Source organism: Lytechinus pictus, chromosome 7 (genome assembly GCF_037042905.1).
Source record: "Lytechinus pictus isolate F3 Inbred chromosome 7, Lp3.0, whole genome shotgun sequence".
NCBI classification, from domain to species: Eukaryota; Metazoa; Echinodermata; class Echinoidea; order Temnopleuroida; family Toxopneustidae; genus Lytechinus; species Lytechinus pictus.
This window is the reverse complement of record NC_087251.1, coordinates 15295218-15312672: the sequence shown is the minus strand read 5'-3', so window position 1 is coordinate 15312672 and position 17455 is coordinate 15295218. Positions and strand designations below refer to the sequence as shown.

General features: G+C 34.9%; 1 protein-coding gene across 1 annotated transcript in view; it reads right to left on the bottom strand.

Annotated features, from left to right (window-relative positions):
- Positions 1-17455, bottom strand: part of LOC129264898 (ryanodine receptor 2-like) — a 94669-nt gene continuing 77214 nt past the window's right edge. The window contains exons 72-87 of the mRNA XM_064101373.1: positions 16152-16287; positions 15633-15686; positions 15128-15243; positions 14747-14925; positions 14200-14270; positions 13649-13736; positions 13170-13472; positions 11847-11912; positions 7006-7146; positions 6276-6388; positions 5974-6067; positions 5286-5389; positions 4473-4593; positions 4085-4184; positions 1131-1151; positions 1-47 (exon numbers count right to left, since the gene is read on the bottom strand). Of these exons, the coding sequence (XP_063957443.1) occupies positions 1-47; positions 1131-1151; positions 4085-4184; positions 4473-4593; positions 5286-5389; positions 5974-6067; positions 6276-6388; positions 7006-7146; positions 11847-11912; positions 13170-13472; positions 13649-13736; positions 14200-14270; positions 14747-14925; positions 15128-15243; positions 15633-15686; positions 16152-16287 (1754 nt within the window). The remainder of the gene's footprint in view (positions 48-1130; positions 1152-4084; positions 4185-4472; positions 4594-5285; positions 5390-5973; positions 6068-6275; positions 6389-7005; positions 7147-11846; positions 11913-13169; positions 13473-13648; positions 13737-14199; positions 14271-14746; positions 14926-15127; positions 15244-15632; positions 15687-16151; positions 16288-17455) is intronic.

Here is a 17455-nt window from a genome sequence, read left to right as displayed (position 1 = left end):
TCAATACACCATTGTCATTGAAAGACATGAATCCCTTCCTGTGTTTCCTGTCAAGCAATTAAAATTGGTCAAGAAATCAATGACCCCTTGAAAATAGATTCATGTCTTTTAAAGGTACATAACATAATTTGTTTCACATAATAAAAGGATTTGAATAATCACAAGTTTTCCCAATTAATAATGCAAATCTTCTTGCTTGGGTTGACAAAAAATCTTCTTTTCTCAGTTACTTATGAAGGAAAATTAAAAGGTAAGAGAAGTTTAAATGAAAAAACAAAATAATTCAAGTAAATAAATAAATTTGTAAATAAAATTTGACAGCATAATTCAAAAATTGTGGCACAGATAGTGAAAAGGTCAAGAGGAAGACTCCTGATTAGCAAGAAGTCTGATCATCATATTAATCATATTCTGCAATTCTGGCGCAAGCCTCTTTTTGAACCCCCAACAAAAATGTCCCGTGTTCGCTCAAGCATGAGCAAAAATTATTTTTTTATTGCATTTCAAGGATAAGACCTTAGAGCACCTATTAACACCAAAATATAGACATCATAATTTGAAACAAAAATTTTAAGGACTTTTCAAATCTGTCCCGTTTTTTTATACGCACTGTATATAATGAATTTGTGTTTCATCAATATTATGATTTTTCAAGTATTTTAATGTATGGTATTAAAAAAGCACTTCGGCATACTCCTACAATATAAAATTCACACTGTTAAGATTTGGCTTGAACATTCAGCCATTCATTCTTAATACGACTAAATCTCATAACTATAGAAATGAAAACTGAAAGCAAAAATGCTGAAAATTTCTTTGAATAAATAGACAACTGCAAGCTTCAGCATTCCATTCATGCATGAACTAATGAGAAAATGATCACGGCTCAAGAACACATGCATTTAATTACATTTCTTTTAATCAAATTAGTTGAAAATATTTAGATTTTATTGAAATCAAAGATGAGGATGGCGAAAAGGAAAATAATATGATTAATTTCCAAATGGAGATAAATCGATTCCATCACCCAAAAGCCGATTTTCATCATTTTCTTAGGACAAACAAATGTGTTATTACTGAAAAATGGTAAAATCAATAATTAGTCTAAAAAATCAAGACCCCAAACTTACCATAGGAATAGCGGGTTCTGTCTGCAGTTACAGAGATTAGAGATGCAAAAGGGGGTTTTCATTTCAACTAATCTATTTAAGCATACATCTCATACATGTATATACAAGACATTATCATACATTCAAAGTGAGGATTCAAAGTAAAATCTTATACTTCATCCTTATTTTACTTGATAAAAGCCATGCTGGGAGCCATAGTAGCAGCATTTACATGTGAAAAAAATGTCTTTTGCAAATATAAATTTGAAACCATAAAAAGAAGACATAAACAGAAAAGTAATTAGATGGGGTATTGTTTGCAAATGAGTGGTTCCAAAATTATTCAGCTCTGTTTTTATTCATTTATTTATTTTTTTTATTCATTTATTTTTATTGTTATTATTATCATTATTATTTTTTTTTTTTTTTTTGGGGGGGGGGTGTTTTTTGTTGTTGTTCTATTATGCCAATAATTCAATAAATATGCATTTATCAAAAGTGCAAATACATTTCCAATGCATTTCTATGCAAACAAATAAATGCAAGGGAATTAGCAAATGCAAGAAGATGCATAGTTAAATGAGATGTGCATCAAGACATTACAAACAACAACTTGTATAAAACATTATATATATTTAAAAAAATAGATATTCATTTGAAAAATATCACTGGAAGATTAAGAATTTCAAATTATCATTGAAAGTTTCTTTCTTTATCCACTTTTCTGTATCATTGAAAACAAATTAGATATCGATAGATTTTATGTGAACCGAATATAGTGTAATCTATACAGGCAGACTATATGTATCATACTAAATAGGTTCATTATTGCGGATTGAAATAATCGCTAGAGGGTATTCATTTGTCTCGCAATCTACTATGGTCAACAAGGAAATTTGTGATCACTCTCGCAAAAAGTGTTCACTGGCTTTCTAGGAAATTCGTGATCACTCTCGCAAAAAGTGTTCACTAGCTTACAAGTTCACGAGCTTTCGAGTGCCGCTGCAACTCTTTATCAAGTGACGAAAATTATCTGATAACGTACTCTATTTATAGTAATCTCCAGGACCGTACGCACGAACGCGAGAACAATAGGTGGGCATTGATCCGTTGCGTCGGTATGCGGTGCGGCCGGTAATCTGTATATGCAAATAAGCCGGGGGTATATGCAAATACGCCGTGGGTCGGCGATATGCAAATTAGACAAAATTGGCGGGCTCGCTAGCTGACTAGCTGAGCGGTCCCTCGTTCGGGGCCGGGAACGATCGGGTCGGCGTGCACTGCCAGGCAAGGGGGTATTGTGCTGTCTGATGGTTCGCATCCAGAAGTCGGGGATGTCGATCCCGCTGTCTCTGTTGAAGTTGTTAGGACAAAGACGTATACTAATAGCCTCCTTAATCCTGCGTGTATACCAATGTCTCTCTTTGGCAATGCAATGTACACCCTCCCAATCTGGGTGGTGTTGTTTCTCCCAAGCATGTTCTGCCACCGCGGATGTGTCGGTTCGCTGTAACCGAACATCGCGCTTGTGTTCAGAAATGCGTTCAACTATCGGTCGGGCTGTTTCTCCGATGTAAGACCCGTCACATCCCTGGCAAGGAATGTTGTATACTACGCCATCACGTCTGTGATCAGGGATAGGGTCTTTGGGGTGTACAAGCTGTTTGTGTAAGGTGGTGTCCGAGCGGAAAACCGTTCGGATACCGTGACCTTCTAATCGGCGTTTAAGTTGTTGTGAGAGGCCATCTATGTATGGCAAGACTGTGTAAGTCTTGAAAACCTTCTGATCCCTTGGTGGTAGTTTTTTCTTGAAAGTGTTCTTGATAAAACGGCGTGGGTAGCCGTTGCTGTACAAGGCGCCACGTATGTGTGCTCTTTCTTTCGGGAGTTCAGGTGGGTGAGTTATGATCGGTAGTTACGATCGTTCCCGGCCCCGAACGAGGGACCGCTCAGCTAGTCAGCCCCCGCCCACGGGAAACTAGCGAGCCCGCCAATTTTGTCTAATTTGCATATCGCCGACCCACGGCGTATTTGCATATACCCCCGGCTTATTTGCATATACGGATTACCGGCCGCACCGCATACCGACGCAACGGATCAATGCCCACCTATTGTTCTCGCGTTCGTGCGTACGGTCCTGGAGATTAGTATAAATAGAGTACGTTATCAGATAATTTTCGTCACTTGATAAAGAGTTGCAGTGGCACTCGAAAGCTCGTGAACTTGTAAGCTAGTGAACACTTTTTGCGAGAGTGATCACGAATTTCCTAGAAAGCCAGTGAACACTTTTTGCGAGAGTGATCACGAATTTCCTTGTTGACCATAGTAGATTGCGAGACAAATGAATACCCTCTAGCGATTATATGTATCATCCTTTACATTATAATTACTAAACTTAATATGTTAAAATAATAGCAAACAGCATATGTAGTGAAGACTTGAACAAATACATAATCATCCGCACAATTTTCTTAATTGACTAGTTGGTTTACTTCGAAAGTCTGCAGCATTCATTAACATAAAAACTTAAGCTATTCAACAAGAGTGCCTAATATCTACTTCTAAACGTATAACAATGAAAGCATCACAATACAAGCACAGGCACCAATAACAGTGTAAGAAAACATTGTAAAACCATCATGATGTCACATGCTTTGGGAGGATTTGAAGATATAAAGAAATGTGTAGGTATAAATAAAAGGGAAGATGAGGTATAAGGGATAATAGAGACATTTTTAGAGCATGGAGAAGAAAAAGGGTGAAAGATGAATGAGTGTGAGAGAGAATGAGAAGGAACTGAAAGAACTATGGGAGACAAGATAGTAAATGATAAAGTGAACAAGAATGAAAGAAAGAAAGATAGGTAGATACAAACAGACAGAAAAGGTGACAGATGTATATATAGAGAAGGAAGGAGGGAGAGGAGGAAGGAGAAGAGGGAATGGAGGAGGATGAGGGGTGGGGGAACACAGTACCTTTGCTTGCACTTATAAGAAGAAGCACCATCTCTGCACACCCTCTCTCAGCCAGCCTAGCCTGCTCTGACAACAGCTTCTGTTTCTCCATCTCTTGCTCCTAAATGGGAAAAAATTGAAAAACAGTATTCAATAAATGATCCAGTGACAATTATATCACCATAAAAAAATATTACTTGTAGTCCCTGCTCTCTTTTCAATAAATCAATGACTGGACATTCAGCGATTGAGTTAATCTTATTTACTTCCTTTATGAGAGATTGATTTAATGATTGATATAAAGAGTGAAATCTCTTAATGAAGTCTTTACTTAAGAGAGGTTTTTTGAAAGGTGACTTCCCATATTCCTTAATTTAATCACTACACTCCTAGGGAAACTTTATGATACCTGGAAGGATGTCCCATTCTCTTCTCCTTCTTCATCATCATCGTCATCATCCTCTCCTCCGCTACAGCTTTTGCTCATGATGTCAGCATAGGACTGATACAGGAAATCTTCATCTAACATACTGGTATAAAAACACAAATGGAAATGAAAATCAATTAGAATCTTTTGTAATAGATACCTAACTAACAACAGACTCGTTCCCATCTATAGCTAATGCATTACGCCGGGTAGCTCCATGGCCAATAGAACGGAGATTGTATTTATGCATAGTTAATGAGCCATAGTAAAGAAAATGATAAATATTCAAATTGAATTAAAATTTGCATTCAAAATGTACGTATGATCAACAAAATGCCTTTGAGGTGTTTTCATTAATATACTGGGATAGAGGAAGATGCCTAAAATGTACTTCAAATTAACAGAATTACTGTTCAAAGTCAACTGTCAAAATTCTCTAAAAATTTTAAATTATGATTACAATGTATAGTATTAACCTTTTCCCTCACATCTATTATAAAAAAATGAAAGTTACATAATAACAATTATATTAACAAATTACATTAGGGGGTATTTCACATAGAGTTACGCATGACTTGAAATGCTGATGCGCACACGATTATTTAACGCGCAATCTTATAGATTAATACGCAGTAGCGCGCGTCATTTTAGCATGATTTGACCAATGTGATGATGCCTTTAATTCAGCATGCAAAAGGACATTTAAGTACGACTTTAAATCATACTTAATTCTTGGTGAAACACCCCCAGAATTCAATAATCATCGGTTTGGATATATTAGAATGTGTCACTTACTCCTGTTGAAGTCCAAAGGCTCGACTGAAGGTCAAGATTAGTTGATAGAGGGGATCTTTCACATTCTCTGGCTCAAACTCCTGCAGCTCTTCAGAACTGCATTTCTGTTTGATAGATCAAATGCAACAATTAAAATATGAATCAACTTTGATTGAACTACAATATTAATCTGTTTATTCAGAACAGTCATTTCACTTTAATTCCAATAACGCATGTTTAAAGTAGTAAAATTTGTTCTACCCTTTGAAAATACAATTAATTTATTGACCAATAATAGAAACTCCAACAACCACATAAGTTTATATAAAAAAAGTTGTTCTCCTTTTCTTTTGAAACCAAGGGGTCCAAATTCTAATGCTACCATTATCTAAGATATTGCGTTACTTGTATACATACATATGTGCATGTCATTATTACTGTTATACAGTACCATAACATTGTTTTATTATTATTCAAAAGGATGCATCTACTGCATCCAACTTTTTTATATATTTTACTAATATAAAATGACATATGACATCATGACATACAATGAAACAAATGTCCATATTTTATCTCTCATGGCAAAGTCAAAGTTAATACTAATGATACAGCGATCTAATTAAACAAAAGTATTTTCAAAAAAAAGAAAAAGAAAGAAACAATAATATATGAGTCAACAAATGAATTGAGGATAAAGTATACTTACAGTTAAATCATCAATCAAGAGATGTTGGGCTGACTCTTCATTGCTCAGCCATTTCTCTTTATAAGCCTTGAGGAAATAGTTAATTGCCCGATGTCTGGAACAGAAATAAAAAAGTAATAATTGAAAGATTTTTCTTTTAAAACCAGGGTAAAATGATATAAAAATTTCAAGAATTTTTTTTTCTCAGAAAATTTCAAGATAATAATAAAAAATACTTTTTTTTTTTGCAATTTGAAAAAGGGATTGTTTGAAAAAAGTATCTACTGTAAATCAGCCATCACTGAATTTGTTAGGTACAATACCTTGGTAGATGGTGGAGTGGTATCATTCTGAAGCAGGCCATGATAGCTCTCTTACGCTGAGCAGACATCAGCCTTCTCCATGCACTCTTCTTAGACACCGATGGGTGCTCCATCTATCATAGCAAAAAGAATAAAATTCATCATTAACTATCATCATCATATCCCTCACTGTCATCACCACCACCACCCCCATCATCACCATCACCATCACCATCACCATCACCATCATCATCACCACCACCACCACCACCACCACCACCACCACCACCACCACCACCACCACCACCACCACCACCACCATCATCATCATCACCATCATCACCATCACCACCACCACCACCACCATCATCACCACCACCACCACCACCACCACCACCACCACCACCACCACCACCACCATCACCACCATCACCATCATCACCATCATCATCACCATCCATACATATATACATATGATTCTGTCCCTAGCAAGGTGGTTGGCGACTGCACTTCTATTGCCTTTTTTCACAAACCCTTTTTTTAACCACATAATAACTAAGGCCTGCACATTTCTTGACATCATCGAACTTAGTGTTAAACTGTCTACCCCTTTCCCCATTTACCCTCTACCATGGTCTCTACTAGATCTTCTGCAATCATTCTCTTATCATCTGACCAACATACACTAATTTTCTATCGCAATTGCTGGTACAATGTAAGAAAAGCAAGATCAAGTGAAAGTTTCACCTACCTGATGAAGTCGATGGAGGACTTGGGCCATGTTGATGATGCGTTCAATCACCTTATCCTTGGTAAGTTCAACCACCTGAACCAGCTTACTGGCAGCCATCTTGTTGTATAGATGACGCTGCCATCCTTTAGAGTCTGTTTGCTGTTAAGACCAAAATCATAAGCAAAATAAAACAAATAAGGATTCAATCTTCAGCACTTGGTTCATTTAGTTGATCCTCATCAAAATTAGTTATGAAGAACCAAGGTTCTTAGACCAGGGGAGTGTTTCATGAAGAATTTTATCAGAGATTTTAACTGACAAATTTGCTCTGAGCCAATCAGATGCAAGGATTTCATCCAGGGTCCCATTTCATAAAAAAGTTGCTGTGATAGCAACTCTTACTGGAATGTCAACTTTCAGTTTAGGATCCAATCTTTCATATTGGATGAGCCACTGGGTTTCCAGCTTTTCAAGAAAACAAAATTCCCTGATAATTACTTAAACACATTCCCAGTTTCGCATGTTTTCTAAGTTGTTGCAGTGAACTACATGTATTTTCAGTATAAAAACAATGTAAAATTAATTAAAAACAATAATGTAAAATTAATTAGTACCACCATAACCAGTCATTCAATGGATGTTGTTTTGATTACAACAAAATATAACAGAGTCTGACTGTCTACCGTGCTCTCGACTTTTGGGCTGATCAAAATTCCCTGATTTTTCCCTGATTTGAGGTATTTTTAAAAATCAAATTCCCTAATTTTTCCCTGACTGGAAGAAAGTAAAATAATTTTCCCTGATTTCCCTGATGGGCTTGGAACCCTGAGCCAATCAGGAATCAGAATTTTCACTGTTGTCATGGAAGTGTACATTCTAGCATTAGTTGCTATCATTCTGTACCAACTTTTAATGAAATGGGGGCCCAGGTGACACTTCAGTGATCATTATCTTCACTCAAACCCCAGGCCAATACTAATAAAGAAATGTCCTTGCTTATTGTGATTAATCACAATCAACTATGGAAAGCCAGCCACACCAAGATTTGTAAACAAATATCAGGATGGGTGATAGACAACCATTTGACATCCCTTCAGAGCAATATGCATAAAACTTTTTAATAAATATATCATACATGTATATATCATGGTTTTGCTGGATTTCCATTATTTGAATTTATTCAGATCATGCTTTCTATAACAAATGGCCGTTGTGTCACTGACACTTAAATCGAGCTGAACGTTAGATACATGAAATTACACTTCGGAGTCAAGACCACATAAACGATAACATGAATAATACATTACATGTAATCCTATGAACCATTTCATGTTATCTTATGCTAGTCATGATAAGATTGGGCTAAAATTATGTGAGGATAATTGTCAACATTAATTCATGTGGCCAAGTCCACTAATGAAGCAAGCAAAATCTAACCTCTTTTGATTACATTTTTTTTTCCAAGCTGGTATGAATCCTTTACAATTTGAAATCTAATCAATTCAATCACAAATTTTATATTTCATATATAAAGAGAGTTAGATGAATATTTATAAATTTATTGAAGACAAATAAATCAATGAGCCATGGAGTATATGATATTCCGTCATGTAATTTATGAAGAAAGAAAATAAATGGAATGATTAGAGCAGCAAGTTAGAATATGCATTTACTAAAATTTGCAATGAATAATAATCTCAGACCTTAATATAGCTTTGTTAATAAATGTGAGAATACATTGATATGCCATATTTTGTGAAAGGCGAAGCCAAGTGATCATTAATATTACCATAAGTCTATACATTAGTATTTACAAGTAAATATGCATAGTTATTGATATATATGTACATGTATATCTTAGAAATTTACAGGGCAGAAAAGAGGTGAAAATAGAATATAGGAAAGTTAAGGAGTTTCTTACATTTTTTTATATCACTACTGAGATTTTAAATCATCAAAAGTTCATGAGAAAAGAAAATTAAAAGGGATTACAAAGGTAAATATGATCTTGATCTTTTCAAGAGAAATGAAAGGGAAATGTTCATCATTCACGGACGCACTACATATATTATCAACAGGAAAGACTAGGGGTTACCATTTTCCCAAGAAATAATGAGGGCACTTCTAAAGGGGAAGGACCGGAGCCCATAATTGAGAGAATATGGCCGAACCACAAGTTGGACACAATATTACAAGATGTTATTTGGGAAGAGAAGCAGCATACATGTAAAGAACATACCCATATTGTATGCAAATTGAAACCATAATGGCCATACACTGTCTGTACATGACTCTAGACAACCCCCATAGAAACACAGCACAAGAAATACAAATGCACAATGAATATTGGTAAACTTTACTGGGCATTCTATAGTTTGGAAGGTATTATAGAGTATGAGAGTATGAAAAGAAAATATGAAAAATCAGGATACGTAGAATTTCAATATGAGCATGGTCTTCATATGTAGAAATTTTGGCTTCCTATAGCTCTTTACATTTGTTACACAATGGTCATGCTATAATCATCAATCCTTATATAGATGTAACATTACAATATTTTTTTCTCTTAAAAAAGATTTCTGAAGACCTTTCACCTTAAAAATATGGAATAAAACAAAAAAGGTGTGTTAATGTAATGACTTTTTGTTTGGTTTTATGTAGGCTCTGTATTTCATAAAGTAACCATTTTGGTAATGGGGTTATCTTCAGAAAAATTAAGGGAATAGGTCCTTATTTTAAAAAGCAGTAAAGAAAAAAAAAACAATGAACAGGGATAAAAGAGGAATGTCTAGCTAAAAACATGTAACTGATAGAGTTAAATCAAGCAGAAACTTCATTATTTAATACACATATGATGCATTCAAATAATCATTCTATTAACAAATATAATTAATAACTTGATTAAACTATGCTTTAAATGATTATGCTCTTTTTCTTAATCTATCGATATTTTTTTCCTCTTCTAATTTATTCCAATTCATTTTTAAGAATCCCATTATTCTTTTAATAAGATATGATCACTCTCCCCTCTCTAATAAGAGAACAATTAATTTTGATATTGAGAATCCAAATCATCTTATAAATCAGAAAAAATTATTCCCTCTCCCTCCCTCAAGGAAAGAACAATCAATTTTGTTTTTAGGAACCCCATTTTTTTTTTCAATACGAAGAAATTATTTCTTCTCCCTTCTCTCTCAAAGAGAACTAATTTTGTTTTTAAGAATGGTATTAACAGCATTTCAAGAGAAGATAGATGGATGAGCAGTGCATGGTGAACAGGCTGTGCAAATAAATGTACATGGAAACAGCAACAATATACTAAGAATTCCACAGCACAGCATCAAATACAACATGCACTCCTCCAACCTCATCAATTTTCAGTAATTCCTCCTGCATTTTGTTTCCAGCCGGGCTATCAATAATAGGCTTTTGGCATTTCATATCTGGGAACACATTGTTAACTGTTGTAACAAATGAATGAGGTTTGGAGAAAAAAATGGCCCTTCGTTTCTAATATATTTCAGCCATTTCTTTTAGCTGATTTTTTTTATAATTTAAGATTATTTTTTATCATACAGTTGAATATACATGTAAGATGCATTTTCAACCCCCAAGGAAGAAAAAAAAGATTGTTTTCAAATATCATTTTTTATCTTTCATACCACCATCCCCTTCATGAAAATAAAAGAGGAAAACAGAATCTCTAATGCTAGAGTATACCTATACTGTAAGAAAGGGCAACATTCTTAGGTGCTACAATTACTATAAGGTACTACAATTAAGAGTTTATTTAATGAAGGATATATATTGCAAGGACATTTTTATTGCAGATGGTATAATTCTATGAAGGGGTCGGAATATGGCATGGAAAGGGAAAAATATGTACTGGACAGATATCTCTTGTTAGTTGTTATTTTCATGTCATAAAAATGTATAATGACAAATGGAAAAGACTTACATTTGGAAGTCACATGAATTTTTTAGTGGAGGCCGTACAAAGAAAATAATAAACAGCATTTAAAAATCATCAAAATTATGTAAAAAAAACAAAGGAATAAGACCTACATAAAAATTTCAATTCTTGTCTTTTATAAAACCTATCAAAATACTATGTTGCCAGCATTATGAATTTTGAATTATGTATTTGTATTTTTTATTTAAATGAGAAAATTGCACCATGTTTTAAAATTTTATGAAAAATATCCATGACATGTTAACAATCCTGATTTCTACTAAAATCTACAGTCCTCTGTATTGTATTGCTATCCATTTCATCATATCACCATGATTTCTTTTTTTTTTTACTAAAACTTAACTAAGAATTCTTTGTGGAAATGAAATCTGTCATTGGATTCTTCAATCATGGTCAAGGTTTATTCAGAGGTAAACTGACCTAACTTTATAAATCTATGATTGGATTTTGTAAAAATTATGGCTGATACATATGCTCGTTTATACAAGGGCAAATTGAAATCTTGAAAGTGGGTAGGGAACTTGAAGCAATATAAAAGCGAAACGAAGGGAAGAGAAAAACCCAAGACACTTGCAGTTATGCGAGCAGCAGTGACACGAGAAGCAGCAGACTGCCAGGCGGCTATGGACTGCCTCCGGGTTCTAATGTGGGCCGGCTGGGGAGACTCTTGAGGAGCTACTGAGGATGGGGAGGAGGAGGAAGAAGAGGAAGGAGGAGGAGAGGAAGAGGTGCTGGTAGTGGTGCTGGTAGCAGAAGAAGATGCGAGTGCAGGAGCTGAAGCAGAAGATGATGATGAGGGTGGTGATGATGAGAAAGATACGGATGGTTTTCGTGATAAATAGGCTTGGGCATGACTACGGGCTGTCAGCCGGGCCGTTTCCTCCACCTTCTCTTTCTCTTGAATATGCAGCTGCTGGAGTAGGTAGTCACGCACTTCCTTGTCTGTCTCTTTCTGCAGAGAAAAGAGAAAATGCTTTAAAATTACACAGAATCACAAAAATAAGTAGTCACAAAGACAGATAATACACAATATTTTAGTCTGCACACTATCTTGACTTGGGATCACCAATTGTTGTGTATGATGTATGAAGGAATGGAGTACTGCACTTGTAGGTATGAGACAGATATATAGTGACGACAAGCAAGAGTCCCTGGTGTGTAAATCTCATGCATCAGACTAGAGGCTGGGCATGTCTGGATTTAATATTTTTGTTGTAATTTTTCATGGTGATGATAGATTTGAGCCAGAGATATTACCCTATCTCTAAACAAATGAGTTGGATTGTCATGAAAAGGACTCTAACATGCTCTTAATTTATACTTTACTGGTATAAGCCAATATTTGTACAATTAAAAAAGATCTCATTTAGCATATACACAAGATGTAATTTTTTTCTGGGCAGCATTTACAATATAAAGAAGAGGAAATTTCAGTAAGGTTGGACAAGTGACATCAGTGAAAATAAAACCAACATGGACATTATTGATAGCACACTTTGTTACCTGTGAAATATGCTAGACTGTTCACATCTACTTCAGATAGTTCTTAAATTATTAACATTCTATACATTCACATTTTATTTCTAATGTACATCTTGAGTTCTAAGAAACTACCATGTTTTGGGGGCCCTTGATTTGATGATATTTGATAATCTATTTCACATGGAATAGCTAAATTTAACGGTAACCATTTTATTTCAATTTTGAAGCTGACCAAAATCAAAAGCCACAAAGACACAATAATATACTGTAAAAAGGCTCACTGGCCAATCCAACTCTCAGATTAACCTGCTAGACCAGATCCTGGCCACTCAATTATTCATATAAAGTTTCTCATTGCTTCATCATTTTTAGTAGAAGCCTGATAAGATAAACCAGAGCTTAGCTTGTTGAACAAGTAGATTAATTTACATGTATGTACATGTATGTATGTATGTATGTATTAATGTATAGTGTTATATTGATTCTTATAACATAGGAGTAACCTCTCAAGCTATACATGCATTCATTGGTTGCAACAAGTCTTATAATGAAGATCATAGTGTTCTGTATATCACTAACCAACTCAACTGAAATAACTGTCACAATTTTCCCTTATTTGCACTATTAAAGAGCAACATCAACCTTAATGAAAGCTAAATCTATCAATAATAATTGACTAAAAGATCACTAAACCACTATGTCAGCTCATTTGAAAGGCCTGACTCACCTGTCCAAACCTGAGCTTTGCCTGTTGGACCAGTTCCTGTTCTCTAGCACCATACTGATTCATTCCAATGGGGAGCAGTCTCTTGAGAGCAGCCAGGATCAGGCTGGGTGGACTCCCGTGCTGACCGTCCGGACGCTTAGGTGCGGTCGACTGGAGCTTCGGCGGATCCCCCGGGAGGCTACCCCCGTAGGGAGAGTTGCTGCTCCCGCCACCACCGCCAGACTTGGACATCGCGGAGGTCAGAGCGGCCGAACTGTCCACCTCAGTCTGGGCCACGTAGTTCTGCTCCTCACGACGGAAGTTCTGTTAAAAAAATTGACAGAAAAAGCTTATGATATATTTCTTGAACATTTTAATCCATATCCCTTGACAAAATTAAACACTGTATGACATTGCAGGAAAAACAGCAGTCACTGGACTTTTTATTTGCCGACAAAGTGATTTTCAATCTGGAAAAGGCCAAATTTCCAGTTACTTACTGCTGATCGTGCCCATGAATTGAAGATTGATGAAACTTTGTAGTAAAGTTTCTCAGCATCAAGAGAGGGTAACTTGAGCCACTGACTCCTAGAGAATGAAAGGGTAAAACAAATTGATCAATTATGGGTTTGAACAACATTAACATAATATGTAGATTGTCAAATTAGCTACAACGGGCAATCTTTTCAAACAGATTTTAGAGACTAAAATTAATTTGATAAGATCATAAGAGTTCTTTAGCATTGAATAATTGGTAAAGAGATAATAAAGAAGCAATATGCAGATGTATCTTTTGCATTTTGAACTTCATTCTAGGTCATGATATAAAATTAAACTCTTTGCATGCAAATATTCCCATAATTTCAAATTTGACAACTGATATAATGAACTCTTTCACTCCATTTTGTATCAGAGAAGAAAATCAAGAATTACTATTTGCATCAATGATCCAAAAATTCAAAGTGAATATAAAAATCAACAATTACTAGTATTTCTAATCAGAATTGTTTATAATAATATCTACATGTACAATACAACATATATTTTGTACCTTTGTGAGTCAACAAACTTGACGAGGAGAGGGTAGAAGGCATAGAGATCCCTGATTATCAAATGGTAATCCTGCATGAATACAAGAGAAGAAGATGCACTAAAAGAAACACATAACAAGTAGAATTCTAATTGCAAAATAATTAATTTTAATAGGGGAATTTCAGGTTGAGTGTTAGAGTTGTGAGACTGCTTTGGTAATAATGAGTAGTTAACCTCATACTCAGATACCAATGCCAGGAGCCTATTTCAGAAAGAACTTACTATTATGGTAACTTTTGTATAATGGTAACTACCATTGTAACAGGGCATGGTAGCAAATCAACATCAATGTTGTAACCTAATAAGAAGTTTTTAAGAAACAGGGCCCAGAAAGGACGAGAGGAATCAATGTCTTGAACTGTCTGTAAGAGATAAAATCCAACTGAAGTTTAATTCCTCATGATATGAAACACCCCTTTATCATTCGTAATTCTTTGATAAGAATTCAGATATCAATGATTTCACAGACAGGATTAAGAAAAAGCGTCAGAGAAGACCGAACTGACCTCCAAGATGGCAAACTCAGCCTCTTCCATCTCCTGTCCACCCATGGGATATTCCTTTTTCAGATCTTCCTCTGCCTTGGAGACCTTGGTTGTTCGTTCCTCTAGCTTTTCAACCACGGGCACAAAGTGGGTCTTCAGAAGCTCTGGTTGGGCATCGTTTAATATTGGTTGAGCAGTGGCTGATCAAGAAAAAGTATATCATTATCATTCTAAGTTTTAATTTTCATTGTTCATTTGTGTATAATTTCCATATCCACGTAAACATTTGATAGATAAGTGATGACTTGCATATATACTGAGATAATCACAAAAATATGACATGCCAGCCGTCTATTCAGTTGCGCCACAGGGCACACCTCAGTCAGCCAGTAATGGACTTACCTGCAATGCGGGACATCCAGGGTGCATTCTCCGAACCAAGATTGTTCTTGACCAGGGTGAGCACATTGCCGAGGGTGTTGTTCAGATTCCCAGAGTTTACCATAGTCCAGTAATTCCTAAAAAAAGGGGGGAAAAGAAGTTTGAAATTTTTAAGGCACCATAAAAGTACCATGATAAAATTTCAAAACAACAATCTGGAGGAGAAAATTAATTGAATTCTTCTATCAGCAATAACAGGTATCAATACCCATACATGAGCCAAGAGAGAAATCACTTTTAAGAATAACTACAAAGTATTTTGATCAACAACTTTTTGACAGCAATATGTCACTTTCTTCTTTAAAATATTGGTATCAAATACAGGGCCTGGTAATATAAAGGAGAACAATTAGTTGTAACTTTTTTATACGTGGTTTGCCACAGCCTTAGATTAAGATAAACTGTACAAGTTATTTCATCTTTTATTCCACAGAGCCTAGGTCATGTAGCATTATTAAGAACTCACCCTTGTCTGCGACAGATGTTATCAGGTCCTTGTTGCCACCAGTAATTCAGATAGCTGAGAGAAGAAATAGAGAAGACATATCAGATATTGTCTTGAACTGTGTTGCTTGATTGATCTTGCTTACAATTCCTAATCCATTGTCTATTGGAGCAAAGGGGTCCCTTTACAAATTCAGAATTCTAGACTTTGGAATGCAACACATAAAAGAGAAACTAATATGTCATTTTATGAGAAAAAATTCAATGTAAACTTACCAATGTCAACAAAAGTATAGAAACTGCAACCTTGACATTTCAACAACTTTTTACATATAACTAGTTAAGAAACCTTACCAAAAATAAGAGCTGCATCTTTTCTGCAGTAATCCTGCAAATTTTGTCATCACTTTTCAATTTTATCTATTACATGTACATCCTCAGAGACAATTATAGTACATTAAAAAATGTTACATCGGTGAAATATGGCATTAGATATTTAAAGTGTTGAAAAATCATTACACTTTTGAAGAGAATCAATTACCTGCAGAGCATGGGGAGAATGACCTCAATGATATGAGGAGCTTGGTCGTACTTGGCTCCTGACGTTGCCATCTTATCAATCTCTGTTACAACAGCTGGAAGTGTAGGGATTCCTGATGCAAGCTTGATGAGCTCATCTGGAAGTTAAGTAGAAAGACAAATGCAAAATATGACAATAACCCAGCTCATTGAAATGAAATTGTCTCTCCTTTATTAATTCCACAATTTTGTATTACATTTCTGTATATTCTTCATCATGTGTAATTTTGTGTCATTTATGCATACTTTACCATTGTATGTATTTTGTCTTTATATAATAAATAAATCGAATTATTTAGATTGTGAAATCATCTAACAAGTACTCCTATGAAGGTTTGTGGGAGTTTTACAAAAGCAAAGGCACTAAACTGCTTCACATTCTCTCTGAGAGAAATAGAGTTATTGCTTCATAAAAGGACACAATTTTAATGGAATCAATGTAGTATAGTTCTTAACAGGTGTCATCTGTAATTTGCTGTTAACATGGTTAAACATTTTTTCAAACAATTGAAAGTACAGTCAAAATGCTCAAAATGAATCAGAAAATTTTCAAAAGGCAAATTTTTTAATGAACATGTATTTGGAACATGACCTCTCTTGAGAAAAGCAACTGCCTTGGATTTGTTATAAAATGTACTGTAAGAAAGTAGACACATTTACATTATCTCCACCAACATTTATGGAACAAATAAGGATTGATGGGTTGAAAAGTGTAAATACACATGTGACCATATTTACACTTAATATATACATACACAAAATTTCATATTGATATTACAAAATAAGAATTACTGTACATGCATGCACAAGGAAACCAAATTTGCTAACAGAAATGGAGAACACTTTCTACAAATTGAGTACATAGCAGGTTTTGCATAATTTTACAGAATCTTGTTTAAATCATCCCAAAGTACCTACGAAATTTGAAAAGTAAAGTGTTTCTGTTATGCTATCCATAAGATTTTCTAAAATAATTTGTAGATTTATAATTTTTCCCATTATATAGCATATAAAACATGTACTACATGTATATGACACATACTTGTCAAAATTTGCATATCAAACTTTTCTTTTGGAAACAAGGGGAGTGTTTCATCAATATTTTTATCCATCAAGTTGTCAGATCTGACAACTTTCCTCGATTCTGATTGGTTGAGAATCACCATTACTATGGTAACTGTCAGATAAAAACGGACTTGTCGGATAAATCATACGACCAATCCTTTCATGAAATTCTTTCCAGATGCATTATGAATAGGCAATCTT